Source organism: Ammospiza caudacuta, chromosome 1 (genome assembly GCF_027887145.1).
Source record: "Ammospiza caudacuta isolate bAmmCau1 chromosome 1, bAmmCau1.pri, whole genome shotgun sequence".
Classification (NCBI taxonomy): Eukaryota; Metazoa; Chordata; class Aves; order Passeriformes; family Passerellidae; genus Ammospiza; species Ammospiza caudacuta.
Genome location: NC_080593.1, coordinates 6,000,895 through 6,024,843, shown reverse-complemented (window position 1 = coordinate 6,024,843; position 23,949 = coordinate 6,000,895). Strand labels below are relative to the sequence as shown.

General features: G+C 41.3%; 1 protein-coding gene across 4 annotated transcripts in view; it reads right to left on the bottom strand.

Moving 5' to 3' along the window:
- Nucleotides 1-23,949, bottom strand: part of LOC131556924 (sodium channel protein type 5 subunit alpha-like) — a 178,515-nt gene that overhangs the window by 42,166 nt on the left and 112,400 nt on the right. Inside the window, exons 17-19 of one of the 4 annotated variants that reach the window (XM_058803871.1) lie at nucleotides 20,016-20,162; nucleotides 13,039-13,159; nucleotides 3,463-3,617 (exon numbers count right to left, since the gene is read on the bottom strand). In XM_058803871.1, the coding sequence (XP_058659854.1) occupies nucleotides 3,463-3,617; nucleotides 13,039-13,159; nucleotides 20,016-20,162 (423 nt within the window). Of the gene's footprint in view, nucleotides 1-3,462; nucleotides 3,618-13,038; nucleotides 13,160-14,656; nucleotides 14,666-20,015; nucleotides 20,163-23,949 lie in introns of all 4 variants that reach the window. The other 3 variants (XM_058803862.1, XM_058803879.1, XM_058803887.1) reach the window with 3 other exon arrangements.

Here is a 23,949-nt window from a genome sequence, read left to right as displayed (position 1 = left end):
CTGCATTTAGCCAAATAGATCTTATTGCTAATGATGACAAATTGGGTTATTAACCTGCCTGTGTTATGGAGTACTGGAGTTCCCTGGCTTCTGTTCAGCCATCACATTTCAGGTGGCTACAGCTCTCTGCTTCAAGAAATGCTCATTATTATTCACTTAGCAGAACAATAATGTTTTAAAGGTCAAGGTATCTATCTCCCCATCTCATCTGTCTCTCCAACTAATCTCATGCAGAGCATTATGAAAAGAGTTTCAGTGTCTGTATCAAATACGAGCAACCGAATAACCCCTTTAAAATATTTAAGATCTAAACCAATATGCCCCCCAAAAGAAAGAAAATAAAGATGTCTCACAATTTAGCCTTCACTTTACAACATAAATCAAATAAAAGGCAGGATCCTGGTGTCAGGTTTGCCAATATGCAGCCTGTTTTGGGGCTTCTAAGTCGAATTATGCTCTGCTTCCCCAGCTACTTTTGCTGTTACACAAGCTGCTCCCCAGTCCCTGTAACCTGGATAACCCAAGCTGTGACATATTGCTCTCATCCCATCGTGTGACCCAGAGCACTTGGCAGCAAGAAACATAATTTGAGAGGGTCTGTGCTAATCGTCTGAATTATCTGCATTTACATATTTCCAGATCTGTAGCTACTTTCTGAGAAGCTTCAAAAAGTTAGCAAACACCCAGTGCCTGGAGATACAAGAAGTGTGGTACTTGTCACTCAGGCAGTCACACTGCTCTTTTGCCTGCCAGGGAACAGTAATTAAACTGACAAGAAAGCTTTGGCAGCCCGTGCCAAAGCTTGTCCATTTGTCCCCACACTTTGGGGTGACGTTTTCGCTGCAACCCTGTCTCCTATCTTGCCTTCAAAAATGATATTTCAAGGGTGTGAAAGAGCTGTTGGAGAAAGCCTGAAAACAATGCACAGATTGGAGTTTATCACTTCTCGTAAGGGCTCACTCACTTTGTCAGATGACTTGCTGTACTTTGCAATTACTGCAAAAATAACAGCAAACCATTTGAAGTGATTTCCTCCTCTCCCTCCTTTGCTCTCCCTACTTTCTACTAACTTGTCCAAAAGTACATTGTGTTTTGTCTACTAAAAGCACACTGTCAGTCAGGAAGCAGCTTATTAAGGGATGAAAAATGTGCTACCTGGACACTTCTGTACTTCTGGACAAGCTATGGATATTACCCAAATGACAAAATTCTGGTGCTTTGCATTTTTTCACGTTGACAGTGGATGAAACCTCTGCCATATAAAATATCAAGAAGGGTTTTTATTTTTTTTTCTGTGTTGCTTTGTGTGTTAAAAAAGATTTAAGCAGGATACCTGCAGTGTTATCCAAAATTACTATTAAAAAGTAGGCTTCCAGTTTGGGTGCTTATGGCTTAAAATCTTAAGAAAGGTTTTTGGATCTTCTGCAGTAAGCTGAAGATATTTTTTGATGGTTTAACCATACACACACACACATATATATATATATATTGGCTTAAAGGTATATATAGCTCTTCTCTCTTAAGAAATTAGGGTGTCCCAGAGATGCAGCCAGATGAGCTCAGTTTTTGGAAGAGAGCAACCCAGAACACGAGGAAAAAAAATTTTGTGTGTTGCCTCCAACATCTCCAGTCCAAATACTGAAGCACGGTGCTGATATGTGAGAAAATGCAGGATAATTTGCCCTTATACAGAACTGCATTGGCTAAATTGAAAGCTGCAAAAACTAAATGAATGCATGCAATTTAAATTAAATGATCTTTATATTGCAGTCTTCAGTTATCTAAGGCACTTTTAATTACATATGTAAGGAAGTGTATTCATCTAAAGCATATTATAGCAAGCGACATTCCCCCTCTAAAATGTATTCAAAAATTAACATTCTGATGCTCAAGCTGGTGCAAAAACTGTCAGAGTTCATTCATTTCAGCAAAGCTGTGACAATTTTCAGAAGCCTACTATTTACCCAAGTTTTTGAGCCTCTTATTTTTCATAATAAAATAAAACCCCCTGGGTGACATTTCAGCCCATCTCTGGTGGACCAGGAGAACAGTAAATCCATTTCTTTCCTATTTTGCATCAACATTTATGTATTTCCACCTTTACCTCTCCCTTCAGAGACTTTCTTTGAGCTACATAAACTCAACACTTCTGTGTTTTTTCCTCTTTTTTTAGGCCACTGATAATTCGTGTTGCTCTTCTCTGGAGTTTCTTCAATTAGCCCATGTCTTTCCCAAAGTGCAGCGCCCAGAGCTGAAGCCAGTGCTCCAGCTGAGGCCTCCTTGATGCCAACTGGAGTGGAAGAACAGCATCATTTATACAGCCCAGTGGGGTGGTGGGCTTTTGTGCAGGGCTGTGATGGAGTTTATTCTGGTTTTTTCCTTCTCCCTCTCCAGTTCTTTTTAGTAAATCTGCTTCGTTACAGCCATGCTTCATCACACCTTCCTATTGTGGTTATCCCTGGTGAGGGGAAGAAGGCACCTTTCTAAGATGATGTTTGCCTTACTGCTAAAGGCAGATTCACCCACTTCGCTGGAGTCAATCCTGACCTCTGGAAATGCATGGATAACCTGTCCAAACCTGGCACTGCCTGCAAATTTAATAAATGTGTGTCTTACACCATCACAAAGATGACTGGTGACCACCAGACTAAAGCCTGGAGAACTCTTGATAGAAATCTCTGCTCTAGGTCAGGATAAAAACCTGGGAGAAGCCCCACCAATTCCAGGGACATTCCTGACATGCAAAAGAGAAATATAAATATATCCCTGTGAAGAGCCCAGGGCTGAAAATGCACAGAGGATAATTCCAGAATGCAGTGGGATCTCAGGAGGAGAGGATTCCCTATCAGAGTCCTGGGCAATGACCAACCAGCGTCCATAAACACATTCACCTGGCAAAAACAGGACCTGTGCAGGGAAGGTACTGAGCATTAACCTAAGGTGCATTCAAAACACCATTCAAAAATACAGTAACCCCCTAGCTCTGATAGGTAGCACTGATTCACTGCCCTCTGTGTCTTTTATGATTTTAATTTGCTGGTTACAGAATGTGCTAAAAAAGACAAAAAAATAAAAAAAGAGAAGGAAAGGAAAGGAACAGAAAAAACAAAGCCACCCCTGGAGCAAAATGCAAGCCTCCAGATGGGAACTCTCATGGAGAAGCAGCTATGGGATGTTGAAGCAGCAGTGCTGGCAAACTTCCTCACACAGGCTTCCTCAAGGATTTTCTTTTCAAAACATGTGCAAGTCAGAATTTTATGTCACAGCAGAAGAAAATTCCCCACCATATGGTGATGGCAGGTGAAATCAGAAAAGCTGACAACCTGTTTTAGCCCCAGACTAAATGCTTTGCTTTGAGAAAATGACCATTAAGGGTTCATAAAATCTTAGAGACAGCTAAACTGGAGAACACTGGAGACCCATGTCCACTTCTAAATAGTTAGGAAATGCTGTCACATTTACCAGGGCTCCACTGCTCAGCAGGATCATGAAGATGATGAATGTTTCAAACCAGTTGTGCTCCACGATTCTGTAGCAGGTCTTTCGCAGCCTCCACCAAATTTTGCCTGGAAATTTTGTGATGTCCACTGAACAGCATGGGAAGAATCGCACACAGACTGTAAGAAATAAAACAAAGCCAAAGGAATTGTTAAAAAAAAGACTATTTAATTCTTAAAGCTGCAAGAAGAAGCTGCTAAGGAAAATTTCTTTTAGCAATAGACTGCTGCACAGTTGTCTTTCCTTCTTCTTGCTTCTCACAAAACCTCTCTGCTCTGCCTTCCATTCCCCTCTCTCACTCCTCTATTAAAAAACATTCAAAATCACTTAAAATGCATCCCAGGGAGTTCTCCCAATGATTTTTATGATATGGAATATATTGGCCACGAGTCACCAGTGCCCTAGGTCATTCAAAAAGTGCTAACTGAGCTCAGGCAGCACTTTTGATCAGGACTAATAACTCTGGGAGGTTATTAGTGATAGCTTCCACATCCTTTTGAATGGAGGAAGGTTATTTTCTTGCTAGTACAATACCACTGGAATTACTGATTAAAAGTGGCAATCTGATGAAAGAGAGATGATGAGAGGAGGTGCTACAGTGCAGATGGGACCAATGTGCTGAAGAGAATCAGGCAGCAAAAGCAGGAGCAGATTTTGATCTCTTGGACTCTCATTAGCTTAAATAAGGCATTAGAACAATCTTGGAATTATACTGAGGCAGTTAAATCCCCTTTGATGTCACAGAAATTTAGATATCTGCTCCATAGCAGGATCCCCAGTGATGCACTTTCTGACCTCAGTGACAAATAGTGTGTGATAGTGAAGTGCTGTGCTGGAAATGGGGCCCACATAAGGATTCCTGATAGGCAAGACCATGGCCATTTTTAGTTTCCTTAGCAACACTCATTTGTTGTAGCAAAAAGATATTGTCATTGGTAACGGACAGATCCATCTCTCCCACTTCAAAAACACCAATGTGCATTTCCTTGTGCTGGACAAGAACTTAAAATGGTGTGAAAGGACCCTGGGAGCCAGGAATTGTCCTGGCCAGTCAGTCTTACATCAGATAATCTGACTCAAATGTCACATTTGCTGATGAGAATGACCCTCAAAAACTATTTTATTTTCAAAAAGCAAGCTTCTTACCTTACATTTATTCCATGTGTTGTATAGAAGAGACTTAACTATGCAGGTTTATTAGCCTGATCATGAGAAAAAAAGCCAGAGGCCAACTGCTTCTATAGCTGGACTGTGGCCAAAGTCACCAAGATGTCTTGAAGCACGCAGCCAGTGGTGAGAAGTGACAAGGGAGGATGGATGTCCTACCACAGTGATGCAATGCAGTTTTTGTGAGTAGAATATTTAGGGGAGGCGGCTTGGGGAGGAAAGAGGGCGAGTGCCAAGGTTACAGGGAGAGCAGAGGCTGCTAGTTCAGGGTGGCCCAGCTGAGGCACCTGAGCCGCTGTGATATGGGAGGAGATCAAGTGCAGCTCTGGGGATGCTGGGATTCCCAGGCAGCTGGAAATGGGGATGTGCTGGCACTGGGCTCTGCCAGGAGAAAGAGAGCTGCTAAGTCTGCTCTGGTGCTCCTGACATTTTCTGTGAGTTTTTATTGCCCCAGACCCCTCCTATGCAGCAGCAGAACTGTAGGATCCCTCACAGAGGAACTACCCCCAGAACTTTTCCCCTCACATTTCTGAGATTTTGGTTAAGCGTGGGCTCTTGGCTGTGCTAGGTTTTGGTGTGGGACTAAAAGGACCGTAAACCATTTTAAGGTTATAATGGTTAACCTTATTATAAGGACAATAAACCATTAATTATTATTAAATAATTACATTATTTATGTAAAGGTAATCATAGCACATAAGTACTTGTTCTCTAAATGCCTGTATCACACACACCCACAGCATCTCCCAGTTTACCACTGTATTCTGGGACTCAGGGAAATTCTGGGCTCAGCTGGAATACACTAAATTTTCCAAACCTTTTAGAAAGGCATAATACTTGGAAAAGATGGAAATGTAAGAAGTAGCTCTCTGTCCCTTTGTAGGTCAGGTACCATTTCAGCGAAGGCAAGAATTATCCTTCTAAGCACTTCAATCCCAAACACTAAAGAATCAAGGCAAGCGATGAAAGGACATCATATTAGTCACTACGTTTTTGTTAAAACCAGTACAATGCTCACAGCTGGCAGTGCATGTGGGTTTGGGTGTATTTTAGGAAGAAAGTACACAGAACAGACTTCACAAAGCAGATTCTCTGCTGAGTGAGGCCCACCAGGAGAATCCCACCAGCACAACATGATCGAGTGCACCATCAGCTGCACCAGAAAACTCCTGCACTGCTTCTCACCCCACAGCCCACATGGTCACCACCACCTTTCAGGTGTCTGGCTCACTCTATGGGTTTATGATTCAGGGAGATTGCCCACCTCATCGTCACTCAGCTTTGGATCAGGAAGATCAAAGGCTTGGGCTGAAATCCCTCACTTATCAAATGAACAGCCTAATGAGCAGGTTGTCAACTCAAGTGTGGATTTTTTGGGTTAAGCAGAAATCCCCCTTGTAATGGAAGTAGCCACTGCTTGCATCTGTCCTTGCATCTATCTCCTTCCCAAAACTAATTTAAATTTGGAAAAAAAAAATCAGCTTATTTTCTTACTTAAAACATTTATACAGAAACACTTCGCTCTTTTCTCATAAGTTTCTACCTAGATGGTTACTTGGCTTTTTTATCTCTTAGGCCCAGCCAATAGCAGGCATGACATGCTCTGCCATGCTCCTACAGAGTATAAATGCTCTGTAAATACTGTTGGAAAAGGTTAGAATCTCCCAGGAAATGGTTTTCCCCACTGTAAGAAAATTGGATGAATCATTCCCTGGAGCAGTTCCACTACACAGGGAGCCCACATGATTACCTGAGCCCAAGCACAGCTAAAATTAGGGATCACCTTCATATTAGACACTAATGAGCAGGGCACTGTGGCTTCCAAAGTCCATTCATTTGTGATGGGAAATACTTACAACACAGTTAAACCAGGTTATTACTGATTCAGCTGGCTTCCATCTGATAGTCTACAAGTACAAAGAGGTATTTTTAAAGACAGAAAGCCAGGTAGCACCACTAATTTTTTTTTTAATGCTCTTTGATTGCTTTCATGCAATTTCAATCTGAAAAAAGAGTCCTAGTTACTGACAGTAATACCTTGAAAAATCCAAAATAGCTTATCAGATGAGTCAGCCTAAAATCACAGTGCTATTAAATCCCATGCTTTTGATTGGGTCCAATTCAGAAATGTTTAGACCAGATTCTGCTACAATTGCTAATGTCAAGCAGTATTTCCGTGAATAATTGTGCTGTCTGCAATTCAGATGAAATGCTGCTTTTAACTACTCACAAAGAGAAAAAGGAAAGAAGAAAAAAAAACCCTGACCCCAAACAGGTCTTTTAATGAATTAGTAGAAACCTGTTTCTATTTAAATGTTGTGATTTTCTTTTCTGGCTGTTCTTTCACGCCTTCTGGACTCTTTCTAATGCTGGTAACCTACTGCTCTGGTCATTTTGACCTAAGCTTGCTGTTGAGTTGGAAACTTCACTTAACCAAACAGAAAAAGTTTACTTGACCTTGGTCTGTAGTCAAACACTTTGTTGGTTTATTTTTTTTTTCCCCATTTCTGTGAAATCAAAATATCAAAATAATTTGGATGCATCTAAGGCATGACCTGGAGAGGGGCTGAGCCATCCTAACTCCAGCTGTTCCTATTATAAAGCAGGTGGTCAGTAAAACCCAGCTTTGGTGCATTTTATCCACACGAAGGAGAACATTCATTAACACCTTTTATCACAGCAAGTGTCAGGGCAGGAATAAAACCCCTGGCATTTCTTATGACAGTTACTCATCTTGCCTGGTCCAACAGATTTGTGCTATACCACTGAAATGGTGCTGGGAGGGAATTGGCTGTGCGGAAGACACTGACCACCTTGAGATGTTGCCAGGGCTTGGTTTGCCACTGTAATTCATGTTGGGCTGCATTGTTTTTGAGAGCAAACTGACTCATTTCCACCATGGTCTTTTGGTTGGTAGATCACTGCTCATCAGAACACAGAACAGTGGAAGAAGTCCTCCCAAAAGGTTGAATTATTTACTGGTAAATCTGTGAAGCTGTTCTGAGCTGCATATGTGGCCAAGTTGTCCAAGAATAATGTCTGTTTTCAATTGACATTATGATATTTCATAACATTTTTCATAAAACAGAGGCCCATTTACCAAGAAGCCTTTCCAAAAGCATTAATGCACCATGTTATTATTTACTTTTCAGTCACATTTCATAACAAGGGAAATAGTCCCTTCAGTCATTAAGGTGTCCTATAGCACAAACTGAAGATTAAAATATATCTTAAAAAAAAAGGAGAAGGAATTTAATATACAATGCATTCTGTGTAAATATCCCTTTTGTTCCATATTCACATTTTCTAGCCTGGTGCACTCTAATCATGGAGCTCTTAGATTTGATTGCATTACCTTGCTGCATTGGGGAAAAAAAAATCTCTTTGTAAATGTGAGAGTTATATTGCAAAACCTTCCTCCTCAATGCCTGACAGCCAAGCATACTGATTTTAGGCTTATGGGCAAAGAATTTACAAATCCACTGCTTGTTCTCACCAATATATATACTTAAATTTTCATAAAATTATTATTTTTGCCTTGGATGGATTGGGCTGCTGGTTCTCTCAATAAACCAGAACACCAATTCATTTTTCCCATTCTGTTGTCCAGCAAATGTGGTACCTTGTGTTCAAACCACAGCAATTTTGCGAGTGCCTTTACACAAGGGTTCTCAATTATGGGACATTCATTTTTAGAACAAAACAGTATTTTTCTTAGCTTTGAACGCTGGTTACAGCATTGCTTGGTTTGACACAAAACACAGCTTCCTAAGCGTGAACTCAAGCAGGCAGATATTCAAAACATAGGTTTTATATATATTTTTATATATATATATATATATATGCCAAGCTGGGTTTCTAATGATCAGTCTGGCTACCTGGGTATGCACAAATAAGAGAGCAAACCCAACTGTACCCCCAACTGTCTCCCCATGCTGGAGGGAACACGATCTCAGCAGACTCTTCTTATTTAGCCCTTTCCTCTTCTTATTTAATTCCTTTCCTATAATGCTGTATAATAGCAGGTTGAGCATGTCCTGTCTTCAGTAAAACTGACAGGTGAGCAACTCATCATCCAAAGGGGGCTGGACAGGTAGGGTCAAAAAATGCCCCAAAACCATAAACCCATCAGATTTACTAGAATAAAAGTAGTCATTAATTTGTAGGTAATTTAGAATATTATGCCTTGATAAAATAATGTCTGCTATCTCTGAACCATGATAAATACAGAAAAATGAAAATATAGAATATTAAGATTAATTTTTCTCATAATCCATTGTAAAAAGAGCAATCATTGCCAATTTATGTGATGCAACATCTATTGCATTCTTTTTAACACACAATTATGAATGAGATTTCCTTCTGGCCCCACTACTAACTTACTCAGGGGAGTTGGAATGGGATGACCCTAAAGATCCCTTGCAACCTGAACCATTCCATAAATCTCTCTTTCCCACTATAAAACCCATGCACAGCTGGGTTTGATAGTGGGAAAGAGAGATTAACAATCACTGTCTCCAGCGTTTGGGTACCTGAGACACATCAGGAGAGCTGAGGTTTTGCTTTTGTGCTACAACTGGGGGCTGCCAAGAGGGCATCTGACAAAACCACAGCTTGGTGTTATTACCCTTCCAAGGGCTTAACAAAGGTTCATTTCTTGTTTATCCTCTGCTACTGTCCTCAAAACATATCATCAAGGAGTGTGATGCCTGGGAGCAAAGGCAGTGGGCAGCCTGGCCTACCACTGATGTCATCTGTGCTCTGAGTGAGGGGGTGGATGAGTTTTAAATCTAGAGGTCCTGTCCAACCTGTATTAATTTAACTCTGAATGCATAATAGTGCTGTAAGAGTGTCATGATGCCTGAAAATTGTACACAACATAATGCCAGCACGCTGTTCCTGGTGGAAAAACACAGAGCATCTCAGGTATGACAGCCAGAGGGAAGCAATACTTTAAAACTTGGGTTTGTTCCATGATTTTTTTCTTAGGGTGCCAATGAGTACATTTTGTTGAGTTTGGCTTGGTTTTACTCAGCCTTTAAAACTCATCTTGTGGCAGCCCCTGTAATTCTGTTCAGAATTATTCCGTTTAATGGTCTATATTTTTCTTCTCTTCCTTTTTTTTGCTTCTAAACAGCCGCTATCCGCGGTTGGGAAGGGCAGGACACAGATCCCACCACTAATCAGACCAACTTCACTTGGGCACGTGGCATTTCCCAGCTGGCATTTGGGCGTTTCTGGAGCGATAGTGGCTCCTACCCCGTGGTCACATGGAAAAAAAGTGACCGTGGAAAGGTTCTGGGCATCCTTGGTGTCACGAGCTGCGACCAACCACGCGTTGAGCGAGGCTGCTCATTCCCTCATGACCCTCTGGAGATATTCCCCTGAAACCTCTGCCAGCGGGGAATTACGCCTAAAGGACTTGGTGGAATCTTTCTCCTATTAGGGTCTGGGAGAGAGGAGAGCGCCGTGGGCCGAGGGCTCTCTTTGGATGACCTTCTGTGAGACACGGAAGATAATGTCCAAAGAGGGAGTAAATTTTGCTGCAGAGAACACATACCGATGGAGGTAACGGGACTGGAGTGTTGCAAGGCATCTGGAGGAAAAAGTACCCAAATAGCTGGCATTGGATAAATGTTCCTTTCCCATCAACCAGAAATGGTCTCTCCATTTCTGTCAGGTTCTTCCCAGCAATACTTGCTCGCTGCCAGGGCTGTGACCCTACCTTGCCTTCATATTTCCTGACCCAAGAATGTTCCCTGTTGACCCTAATCAAAGCTATTTTGAGATGATAACACATTAACAAGTCTCCCCAAGAAAAACGACCTATGGCTTATCTGGGTCACCCAACTCCCGGAAAACTGTGACCTCAGCAAACTTTCAGCAACTATTTCAAGAACATGCATTATCTTTGTTGCCTTTGTTATCTGAAAAAAAGGGGCCTGAATCTGGAACATATTTGTTCAGGACATAACCTATGCTGGATGCGTTGAGAAATGTCATAGTTTGAATTTAGATAGCTAAAGAAGTTAAGAAATTAACCCTTCCCCTCTCCCTCTTCTTTTTCACATAATCTCCTTCTTTCACAAATATTAACTTTCATACTCCCAAATGTACCAAATATTGCTGTATCTCTTTATAAAAAGTCAGTAAAGGCAGCACTAGATAAACCTGCCCAGTGCATTCTCTTCAATATTTTCATTTTTGTAGTTTAAAGTCTTGTCATCTCAACTAATTAGACTGCTGTTAGTTGGCTTACTTGGTTTTTAACTAGACTGAAGTGACAGCTGCATGAGGTTTAATTGCAATAGTAAGTTTGGGCAAAAATATTGGAAATATTTAATAGCAGTTGATTACAGGAAAACACTTTGTTTCTCTGCATAAATTAAACCTAATGTTAATGTCATTGCTGTAAGAATCATTTGGACTTTCAGTTTATGCAATTTCACTGGAAATTTTATGAGCAAATAATCGCACCGTGTTCGTGCATTTTTGCCAAATCCATGAGCAATGTGATCACATTTAGGCAAAAGAGTAAAGTCTGAAAAATGTGCATGGATAATCTGTGCTGCACAGGAAAGGAGAGTAGATATGTTGGGGAGGATGTCCCCTGCACCTGCAGGTGTCCCTGGACAGGAGAGCAGGCTCTCCTTCAATTCCCATTTAGAGCTCAAGGCTCAGCTGGCTGCATCCTGGGACAAGAGAAAAACACCTTGACTTGCATAGGCATTGGTGAGGAACTAAGAGAGATTAGGAGCAAAAACAAAATGCAGGACCAGGGGTGCTCAGGAGGAAGGGTGCCAGAACCTGGGTGGGAGTAACCCAACAGTGCCTTCATTTCTGCATTTCTCTGCTGCCAGGTTGATCAGCAGGCTTCAAATCTGGTTAAATACTTCCAGTGATCCATCTGGAAGAGCATCCCACAGACAGCACTGAGGAAGATCTGACAAACTGGTTCCATTGTGGTCCTGCACCATGGAGTTCAGGAAGGTCTGGTTATCTTAAGAGAGATCAAATTACAGTGTTGTGTGGTATCTGCCTCATTTCTTTAAAAAAGCTGGATGGTGGTCATGGCCAAACAGTTTCAGAATTTGTAAACTGGCATCTGAACAGCACTGATCTCACTGCACTGGCTTGTTTAAGCATCTATAACATAATCACTTTGCAGGGCACAACAGAGATAGCTGCTCACTAGCCCCATTAAGAAATATATTGTGAAAGAATGAAAACACCAGATCTAATTCCGAAATGTTATTGCATGGCCCTGAATAGTTACACCATGCTCTCTTCCATCAGCTGCATTAATTTTTGGCTACTGCTTTTAAGCAGAGCTGCCAAAAAAATGTTTAGATCCAAGGGACATTTGTAAGCCCTGCAGGGCTCCCTTACCTCATTCAATCATCTTTCTCACAGATATAGAGATGCACATTTTTGCTGACTTTAGGGGCATTCATGTACCCAGCAAATCATCTCTGTCTGATCCCATCTGAGCTGCTCTGTTTTTGTTTCTAATAATGCTTGAATTTTCAAGGGACTATTCTTACATTCAGCTAACCCTGTTTTTCCCAACCCAGATTTATAGGAAAACAAAAATTTGACTAAGATAATATTTAGAATTGAACTCACTCTGAGAAGAAATAACTTGGAATGCTATTTACTTTATATATTTATTTTAACATAGATCTCCTGATGTAGCTGGGTTTTACATCTGTGTTTTGGAGCAGGCTGGTGTTAAAATATTAATAAAATTATGGTGAATATGGTATTAAAAGAGATATGTAAATGTGGTCTGTTGTTATCTAAGATAATGATGTTAAATGCCCATTGCATAGCAGTTCTCTGACTAGATGGAAGTTACTGGATGTGCTAATCTTGACACCCTTTAAAATAAATGGAAGAGAGTCCCTGAGACTCATGAACCCTCCAGACAGGATCTATGAACTGCCTGGACACATTTAAGCAATGGAAATATTCTGATCTGGCCAGTTCTTTACCAAATTTGATCATGCACACATATTGGAAGGCACAAATCTTCACTGGCCAAATGACAAAAATCAGCATTTAGAAAACGAGCAAAGAAACAAACAATTCTTTATGGCACAAATTAGGATTTTAAAAGCCTAAGACTTTAGAAGCTGCAGAGCATTTTAAAGCATGCTCTTGGCTTATCTCACCTTGGAAATCCAAAGACTAATGGTAACAAAGGATTTTGAGTATGTGTTTGGAGCATTATAGTGTCTGAAAAACAGAGGGCATCCAGTGAAATACTACTGCAAGCAACCACAGCAACATGGTGAGAAGGCTGGGAGATGTTCAGTAAGGGAAAAGAAGGTTTCTTGCCCCAGCATTGCAGTGAAACATGCAGGCTCTTACCTTCAGGGAAGCAATCCTCAGGCTCCATCAGCTCCTCAGCAAACTCGGGGATCTGCTCCAGCAGTTCTGCAGGATTTGTCAAATCCACTGTGCTGCCTTCAGAAAGACTGATTTCATCAAGCTTGTTGTCAACAAGAGCAAAGATGTGGAAAACAAATTGATCAGTTGCCCTGAAGGAAGTAGCTGGGTTGTCATTCCACTAACCAGCACCCCAGCTGAAGCCACCACAACAGAGACATTGCCATGCACTCCCCCAGGTGCCACCCCTTGGTGACAGCTCTGCCTACCCTGAGACCAGGGACTGACCCATCAACAGAAAGAACTTAACACACAGAACTTACTTTTTGAAACAACAGAGAAGCAAACCACACAAAGAGAGTGAACAGCCATTGAATATTCATCACAGAATCTTAGAATTATTTGGGTTGGAAGGGATCTTCAAGATCATCCAGTTCCAGACCCCCAGCCATGGGCAGGGACACCTTCCACTAGACCAGGTTACTCTGGTTTATGGTAGGTGGAACCTTAGAATGATGGACTTCATCTGCTTGACATCCTGAAGGCTCCTACCTTTCAGTAGGGGGTACCACAAGTGGGACAGGAATGATGGACTCCATCTGTTTGAGATTCTGAAGGCTCCTGCCTTTGGGTGGGGGGTACCACAAGTGGGACCTATCTCCTGAAATGCTGAAGGATGAATTGGATGACCTGCCTTGGGTTCCTGTCTTTTGGGCCTCATTCCTGGGGTTCATCACCCACAGCTGATGGGTGAAATCTGCACCTGCTCAGGCAGGACCATGCTCTGCTCCTGCTGACAGCCTCTCCTCCAGCACCCAGCCACACGAAGCCAAAGTACGAATATGTTGAGAGGGCTCTTCCCCCTGTCTCATCCTGACTTGTTCTCAGCACATGACACGGCCCCTTGCCTTTCTGTCACACCATTCTGTTCTCAAGGTGATGCAGGAGGAGAGGCACATGGCTTTTGGAAGTGTCTCAAGGGCTCTACCACTTGCCTGAAATATTTGACACCATCATCTTAGGTGCATTGTTTAAATTCAGCGTTTCTCAGATCCTCCTCTGCAAAATGGGGCAGGAATATTCCCACTCCCTGAAGCATTGGTTGTCTCATCTATTTAGAGCAGGAACTCTCAAGCAGATGTGGGTAAAAAAAATTTAGGGGAATATATTATTTTCAAAATCTGTTTTGAAGGCTGAACTCATGATTAAAAGACATATGATACAAGATTCAGTAAGTCACCCAAATATGAAATAGAAATTTCATTTCAGGTTAAGCTTTCCTTAAACAAAATCAAGACACTTTTTTTAGAAGGAAAGAGGAAATATCTTCCCCCTGTTTTATTTGCTAGCTAAAATAAAAGATTTCTATTTTGTGTTAATCCAAAATTGAATTTAACTTGATTTGCCTTTAAATTTTACAAGCTAAATAGCTTGGCCACTAAAGTGAAAGACCTGATATTTGCCCAGTCCTGCTCACAGTTTGTTTCTGGATGTATTAGATCATTATCTGGTGTAAGGGGGCAATACCAAAGCTGGCATCTTCTATGGGTCATGGCAATGACAAATAGCTCCAAGCAGGAGAGGTGTGTCATTTGTGAACTGGTTTGCTCTGTTCTCTGAGTTCCCACTTTTTATGCTTTATCTTGCAATACTATTGCCTTCATTTAAAAAAAAAATGAGGGCAATAATACTTACCCACGCTTTTAAACAGCCTGTGAGATAGTTATATAAGAGATGGCACGTACAGATAAAGTATTATTTTCATAAGCATGATGGTGATTGAGTAAGAGACTAGGCACAGCTTTATATATTTATTATTAATGTGAAAATGGGTCCTCTGTTTTCCAGCATACACAGTCAATGCAAAATTTATGGCTGAATTCAGAGAAATGCTGAACCTGGGGTAAAATGGGTAAGACTGAACATTCCAGCAGCGCTTGCAAGCGGGGGTGGAAGCTACTTGTTTGCAATTAGCTGCAGCATCCAGAAGGTCACAGTCTTGGCTAGGGTTTTTAATGCTGCACGCAAAAGATCTGCAAACAATTGAGAAGAGACCTTTTAAAAAGAGAGAACAGAAAGAACAGAACAGGTCCAAGATAGGGATAAAGCTTCTGAAAAGCCATATTCAGAATGCAGCTGTCGTATGGAGCCCATTTCCTACAGACTCACAACAGTGGATGATGGTGGGAAAAAATGTCATAGCAAGTTCTAGCACAGTCAGAACTTCATGATGCTGCTCATTAGGGAATGCATTTAGTCATTATGTGTTCTGTTACGAGGATGTCAAAACAGAGATCACTGAAATAGTCCTAAATCATATGCAGCTGTAGGATGTAGAAAATAGGGGTTCCAATGAGAAGAGAAGGTTTGTTGGGTATAATTCTTACCAATAGACAGAAATCAAAGAAAATTGTGAGAGCAATGTCAGCTTGATAACATTTTCAACTAGAGAGATGGATTTAGCAGAGACAGGTAAGGAAATTCACAGAACAAAATACAATGAAATTATCATAGACTATTTAGTTATTTATCAGGAGGAGTTTCCAGGAAATATTAGAATCCATCAGTGTCAAAGGGAGGTGGGGAACATGCAAGGCAAACAGACAGGTTTTCTTTTGAAAAGCCTTCAAAGAAGAAGAGGCAATGAATATGGATTCAGAAAACTGTAGATTAAGGTTTGAGGGTCTGAACAGGGACTAGAAAATGGAACCAGACATATGAGAGAGAAGGAAAAGATTAGGGATGACTCCGGGAAGGAAGCAAAGTTTACTCTTTGCCAGAAAGGTTGAAGGGAATAAGAGGGTTTTCATGAACTCAGGGAAGAGTCAGGGACACAAGAGCAATTGATGAGGGGAATGTAGCTAATCAAAATTCAGTTGTCTAAGAAAATAAACACTTCTTAAAATCATCCAACAAGGGGATCAATAACAAAAAGGAGGAGAGCCTGTTAGAATTAATATAAATGTAAGTAGAGAAATAGCCAGAAAGCCTGTAAATACACAAATACAAACCAGCAGACCCAGGCAAGGCACGCTGCAGAGAATAAAGGGATCCAATGCTCCCAGTTAACACATCATTAGCAATCAATAGTGAATGCTCATGGAAAACTGGAAACGGCCCAGGAGAGCAGCAATAAGTAAACACAACACTGAGCTGAGAGAGGAGGAAAAGGGAATAATAATGGGAACCACATATCACTAAACACTTGCTGCAGCCTGTGATTAAAGTAAATTAAATAAAGACAGAGAAAAGGAGGGAGCTTACTCAGAGTGAAAAGTCATAGACATAAAGGCAGTGAGGTGGTTCTCCTGTGTGCTAAGAGAACTCTGCACAAAAAGGGTGAAAAGAGCTTAAAAGAAGGCAAAAAGGACAAATACAGAATCCCCTCTCTTTCTTGGAATGGGTGAGTGGAGGAAGTGTCCCAGGCAGAGGCAAGGGATCTGTCAGAGACCCCTTTGGAAGATCTTCCCCTGGTGCATAAACTCATGCTGCAGAAGGCAGTTTTTAAAATGTTTGTTGATGGAGTGACTGTTTTAAGTCCCTGGACTGGGCTTCCACACCCGCTGCTTGTGCCTGTAATAGCAGCAAATTGATCTGAAAGTGTTTTTCCAAAAGCCTTTAGCAGTGAGAGGCTGAAATCTCATCGAAAGTTGATGTTTGCTCAAGGCTTAGCCCTCTTACCTCCCTTCTTCTCTGCCTCACCTCTGAAAATCAGAGCCTTAATCTATCAAATTGACATATGATATATAAACCTCAAGAAAACAGTTGGATGTCTGTTACAGAAAAGCTTACTTTTAAAAAAAATTGTAATTGGCTCATGTTCACCCACTGCTGTGTGGAGAAAAGCCATTCTAAGGACCCAAATATAGCACAAACTTTCTCTTCAGAGGAGGAAATCTGCAGGGATTAGGGTCAGCATTATCTTCACTAAAGATACAGAAGAGGTCCTGACCGATATAATCCTCATGTTAGCTGATAATATTAAATTGGAGAGAGTATTGAAATCGAGGAAGCAGAAGGGAAAAGAGAAGGGAAATGTGGAGAGAATATAGCAAAATAGGACATGATTTAAAAAAGTATAAATGGGAAAGTTACAGGAAAATTTCAATGAACATTTTGGAAACCTGAAGTAATATTAAAAAAAATAGATGTGATTTTGCAGTGGGATGTAATGATGTAGAAAACCATATGAAAGCATCATATCTAGATAATGAGATATTATTTCTTCTTTTAGAGTTCTGTAGAAATTGTATTTCAACATTGCACTTCCTCCTTGGCAAAAGAACTCAGAAAATGAACAGTTGAGGGAATTGCAAAGAAAGAGGTAAAAAATGTCAGATAAGTGGCTCAGAGATATTAATTAAAAAAAAAAAAGAAATTAAAGAACAATGGTGCATGACTTCAGGGGGTAAACCCCAGACAATAGGAAGCAAGCAACAGTCTATTAAAGTAAGTGATATTAATTAATACAAAGAGACTAATGGATAAAACTGGTAAAAGACTCTAATGAAATGGCACTTTGAAAGGGAAAAAAATGGTGAGAAAAGGCTGGTATTTAAGGAAATAGGCATGAAATATTTCTTTTTAACAAGTGAATTATTCCTTTTGGTAAATGAAGAAATCTAAGCTTAAAGCCAGAAATCCATTTAAAGCCAGATTCCACAAAGTTGTGTGAATATTTTATGGGTCAGCATTTTGGCAGAGAAAGCAACCAGTCTGTCCTCCCAAGTCTTCTCCACCCGTGACACCAATGATTTTACTTCTACGGTGCCTTTCTGATGATTGATACAGAATGAATTTTTAATCATTTAATGGACCCTTTACTGACACCACCAGGGCTTTACTCGGAACACGTCCAGCGTTTCCTGTTACTGACAATCACTGGAAGCCTCTTGGCCATACCCAATCTGTCACCCCCTTGCAGTTGTTGGCTTTATTTGGCCGCTTGCAACTTCTTGGGACATTCATCAAAAAACATGACGAGCGTGTCCTGGCGTGCTGGCACCAGGATTGCTTCTGCTCAGGGGGACCGTGGGTATGTGATGTCCCCACGAGACCTTCCAAAATAGCATCCTTTGGGCTCTGCTCTTTTGTGCTGGCATTCGTAGCCTCGCGTGAACTTCCGCTCGATTTCAGCTCATCCCTGGATTATTGCCATGCTCCTCCACCTCTCTCTAAGCAGCTGCAAATAGAGTCAATTATACTCTGCTATAGAGAGGTGGCATTTGTGTCTCAGGACCCTTTGAAAGCTGAGGGAGGAAATGGGGATTATTTCTTTATCACGATGTTGCTGAATATATCGAGGCTAGGATGTTCCTGACTTATCATGACATTTTGTTTAGCACTAAAAAAGGACAGAGTTTTCTGGCCTCCCTGGTTAGGATCACAGGGTCCATTTGTCTTGAAAAGATATTTAAACATGAAAGATACCTAATCCCCTGAGAGAAAAATGCCTGACGTGGTCTTCTAATTCCTCCTAGTTATAATGCTTCTTTACATTGTTTGTATTTCTTTGCTAAATATACATATTATTTTTTTTTTCTCTGAGACCAGAATATCAAATATTTGAGTCTCCTTCCTCTAAATTCAGGATGTTTTCTTTCTGAATATGAATATGCCAAGATGTACTCTGGCAAGGATTGCCCTTTAAAGAAAGGCTTCACGGCTGGAGGATTTCTGGTTCCTGTGAGTGGAATTTATCTCACCTAAATGTGCAACCTAAGTGCTCCCTTTATAGTTAATGGAGAGAAATGGACACTTTTATGAGATCTGACCTAATGTAAATGCTGATTTCAGCTGGAGACACATTTACCTGCCTACATTGTCTAAACAGAGGCCTCAGATGACAAGTCCAGATGCAGATTGTTTACATTTAGTTCAGCAGATTCCACCCATATGACAACAAGAATCAGCAGGCTTGGAGAAGGGGAGCCCTGGCTCTGGGATGGGTCTGTTTCCTGTTGTTCTGTCAAGATTTCTCCATGGGATTGCTCCTGCTGGGCACAAACTTGCCAGCAGTTTTGCTGCAGAACTGGGAAAGGTGTGATGTGTGTGAGTGCTGTGCCATCCCTTCCCTTTCATCAATTTTCATCCCACACAGCAATTCCTGGTTCCAGCCTCAAGCAGCTGTGGAGTTCTCCAAACTCCCAGGACATTCCAAACCTCCATTTCCTGATTTCAAAGAGAGGAATCCTTCACTCTCTAGTAATAAAGGCAATGTTATGTCAATAAAATACTAAACCTGAAGGGGAAGAACCCCCAACAAGTAAGCAAGGAGAATACAGGCAATTACACAGCCTGGAGTCACTCAGTGTACAGTACAAACACATTATTTTTGATATTTATGGTTATGAGGACAACATCATGCCACAACTTGAAAATAAATGTCAATGTGTACACATCAAGAAACAATTAATGAGCTGCACTTTGGCCAAATCAACTAAATAATACCAAGGCTTGCTCTTTAGTTAGTACCTTCACATCAGCTACTTAAATTGCAGCACCTTTCTTGGGTGTGTGTTAACAGGAAAAGAAATGTTAATCTGTGACAGAGAGCAGATGCTCTCCAGTGAATTCAACATTCAGGTCTGCCAAGTCAGCAGATGCCATTCCTAGAGCTGCTTTTCAGTGGGAAATCACACACATATTTTCTCCTAAAATGGGACAGTAACTTTATAGATGATTTTGTGGTTTGTTTTTTTTTTTTCACAAAAGCCTCTTAAAATTCCATAATAATTTATAATGCATGTTTTCCAAGCTTTCCAATTATTTTTATAATGACAAAATCCTCTCTCTTTTGTATTAGGACTGTAATACCTATTACACACTATTGCTTTCCTACCCCTTGACAAACATGTATTTTTACAAGCCATAAGCCCCACATAAACCAGTGGCATGCACTACAGAGCTGGTGCAATGAATTTCATGCAGTATTCAGGTAGGAAAGTCGTTTGTGTTACCTCTTTTTGCCCTACTGGAGGTGGTGGCTCAGCCTTCAACTGCTTATCCACGTGCAACTCACTTAACTCTTCATAAATCTCAGAGTTCTGACTCCGGACTCCTGGGCTTTGGCATCTCTGCCCCCTCAGCTGCAGCTGCTTTTCCTGCTGGAAATAATCCTAGATGGGTTTATTTTCTTTCTCTTTGGTAGCATGCTTATTTTTAAAGAGGACTCTCCAGCTAGAAGAAAAAACAGCCTGGAGTATTCTCGTCAGGGGACGACATCTTAAAGAAATGGCAAGAAATGAGATAACACAAGCCTATGGTGCAAATTTTGAGCTTTAGCAACTTGGATATGCCAAGGTATCTGACTGTAGAAAATGGACATACAAACAGACCAACTGTTTTTCTGAGCTTTTGTTGCTGAAGTGGGATGAAATTCCCTTGCCATCTCCATATTGAGCCTGGTTTTGAGATATAAACTTCCTCAGTGACGTGAGGTGCAGAGAGAGGTGGCTGCCAAATAACCAAGGGGTGTACTCTGAAAACTCACAATCAGGTGGTGACACTCAATGATTTGAGTAAAAACTGGAGAAAGGCACAAGGGCAAAACCCACTATTGTTCTACAAGTCAGCACGAAACAAGGTGAAAAATCTCCATACCCAGAGAAGAAAAGACACACATTGCAAGGGAAGAAAATGCAAAGTTCACTGGAAAAGATAAAAGATATCTGAAAATAGATATGGAAAAGCTGCAGGTAAACACGCAAATGTATGAGGCTCCTATTCGGCAAAACACTTAAGGCCACTTTGCACCCACTGAAGCACAGGGGCTCAACCACAGGCTGAAAGGAGAGCACACTCTGAAGCACTTCCCTGAAAGGGGATGGACTCTGGAAGCACAGCAGCAATTTTTTCTCTCAGTAAACACATTTGACTAGACCTTGTGCTCGCTGGTATGCGCGGTGCCATTAAATCCAGCCGCTTCTTCCTGGGGCGGTGATTATTGCTGCTGAGCTCTCCAGAACTTCTCCCAGGACTAATGGCACAGGAAAGGATGTTTGCAGGGTTGGTCCCTCCCTCTGGAGGCCCAGGTGCTCTGTTTGTGTGCCTTTATTGATCCACCTAAGGCAGGGATTTCACTGAAAACTCCACAGCTCATCACAGCACTACCACGGTTCGTGCCATTACTAACGCAGCTACTGAAATATTAATAAAACTCCAGCAGGATTCAAAGGGCTGTGCTGAATTGCTTACAGAGGGACTCCCATGCTGAGAAAGAAATTACAAGCATAATCAGATTTCAATAGTAATTATTTAAACCTATTTATCTTTCACTTGTCCAGCTTTTTTTTCCTTTCCTTTGGCTTGACTGACATTCAGTGTTATTCAGGTATTAAGCAAATTTCCCTTCCCCAGGGAGCCCCAGACTACCTGCCTCAGTTTTAAAGCCACATCACTGCAGGAAGTCCCTCAAGAGGTACCCGGAGCAGAAAAACACTTTATTCCAAATGTAACTATCTGAAAGACCAAATGACACAAAGGAAGCAGTTGGTTAAGCAAATTGCTCTCTGTATAAATACTTTTGGACTGTCAGGTTTGTAGCACTCTTTTCAAATGTCGTTGTGTGTTTCTGGGAAATTAATTTAAAATCAAATTACTCGTTTCCTGCTTTGGAGGGCATGTGGTCCAAAATATATTCCAACTTTAATAAATCAAATTATGTATGTCCAAACCTATACCCTCTGCATAGGAAGGTACTACACACAATTTCTAGTCACACATTAGCACTGATCTTCATAGGCCAATAACCACAGAGTTACAGGTATGTCTCTGACAAAAGGTAACACTTTTTAAGGCTTTTCAGCAGTTTTTGTCTTTGGAAATTGTTTAATATTCAGGAGAGAAGCCAATGTGGAAGGCACAGTACACACAACTAAGGCACTCAGCCATAAAATGTCTTTTTTTTTTAATGCAATGTGCATACAACTTAGTACCAAGTAATCTTAATGGCATGCTATTGGTTATAGCACTGGAACAACAGAAACAATTGTTTCATGCTGAAAGTGCAACACAATCTGAGGTGACGTCTCAAGTTCATTTATGCAGAAATGTTGTGCACTCAGATTCACTAGAACTGTGCACTGTAAGAGGACAGACCCTGTAACTCAGCTGGTCTGATGAATATTCTAATTGTTAAGCAACTCATTGTGTTAAGCTGGAGTCAAATGCCAAACTTACACCAATTCTCTATTTACTAATCCCTCTGTGTGGTACCAGGACTTAGCAACGCTTTCATAGAGATTCAACTCCAGGAAATGTTGTCCTGGCTTCTTCCCAGAAATCACACTTGCACCAAGTATCCAATGAGTTAATGCTAATTAAAACTGATTAATATATCCTGGCAAAATATTCAATGGGAGCATCAGGCACATGTGCTCAGACAACGATTTGGTTCATCAACTTGGGTTTTCAAGCTTGTCCTCTAAATTTAAAACCTGGGAGGAAATGAGTAAGAGAAATAGACTGTTCCAAAGAATCTGGTTGTGCAGGCTGATCCCAAAAGGAGTGTTAGGGAATCAGCTGAGTTTTTGCAAGCAACCAATGACAGCCTTGGTGAACAATTCTCTTGAGATGTGACAGTCTCACTTCCAGCACACAGCACCTGAAAATCAGCAGAGACCTGTCTGGGGAAAGGTGCCTTTGGTTTATGTTGTTTAACTTCAGGCTGTTTGCTTTTGTCCTTATTCCAGATGATTTGTTCTTCTGGTGGCAACGGAAGCAGGTCTATCTCCTGTACAGCTTCCCACCGTGGGTGGTTTACATAATTTATGTTTAATTTTTGTATCAAGTGCCACGTTGCCAAGGCAATACACATTATGTTAATATTTATCAATTCAGTCGCTTTCTTCATTTGTAAAGTAAAAACATTGAATGGTACTAAAACTTTGTGCATGCAAAGGGAGGGCTGGGGAGCCCAGGACTGACCTCAGGATGAACCAAAAGTTTGCTCACCTTTGCTTTGACATGAACCCTAAAAAGAGGTGATGCGCCAACACCATGTCAGTGATTAGCACATGGAGAGGGGTGCACAGTGCTGTCTCCTCTCACACTTCAGCCAAGTTGCAGCACCAGGAAAACAGCTACCAGACTGGAAACAGGGCATAATCTGGGTGACATCTCAAGAGTGCTGGGGCACGGACCCACATAGCTGTTTGCTGACACAAATAAATGCAAAGGCTCCACACTGTGTCGTGTCTCTGAAAAGCACAGATCGGCTAATTGTTCCAGGCTCAAAGGGGGATTAGTGCAAATGCCACTCCTCTGGAAAGAGGACTTGCTGCTGGCAAAACAAGGCAAATACCTGTCATCAGCGTGGATTCACTTTATTCCTTCCCCATGGAAATATCATTTTTTCCATTCTCTGCAAACAGATTTAGAAAGAGGATCCCAGGACTTGCCTTTCGGGTGGTGATCGGTTCAAATGGGTTCTCCTGATGCTTCTCTCACTCTCTAGATCATGACCCTATCTTGTGACATTTGTTCCCTGATTCTCTGGCTGTGGCTGTTGTGAGAAAGATGTGCAAATCCTTTGATAGCAGGAAGCTTCCTGTCCCAAGCAGGTGGGGAGGAAAGAGACAGGAATTGGCTCTGGGGCTCTCCTCCCTTACCATTGTTACTGCAGAACCAATAAGCAAAGATAATGTGGATGGATTAAGTTAATTATTTTACTATTTTATGAAAAGGTTTGCCCTTTCTTGGGTGAGAGAGTGCAAAAGCAAACTGTCTTTTACTCAGTCACAATGCAATGGGAAGCTTTGATGCCTTGTATCCACTCCCCACCATACTCGTGCATCCATCTGCCTCTTGGAAGCCCAATTTTGACACACTAATAGGAATTCAGGGGTGTCTGAGTTCTGCAGTCCTATTCCACGAATGATCTGGTCAGGATAT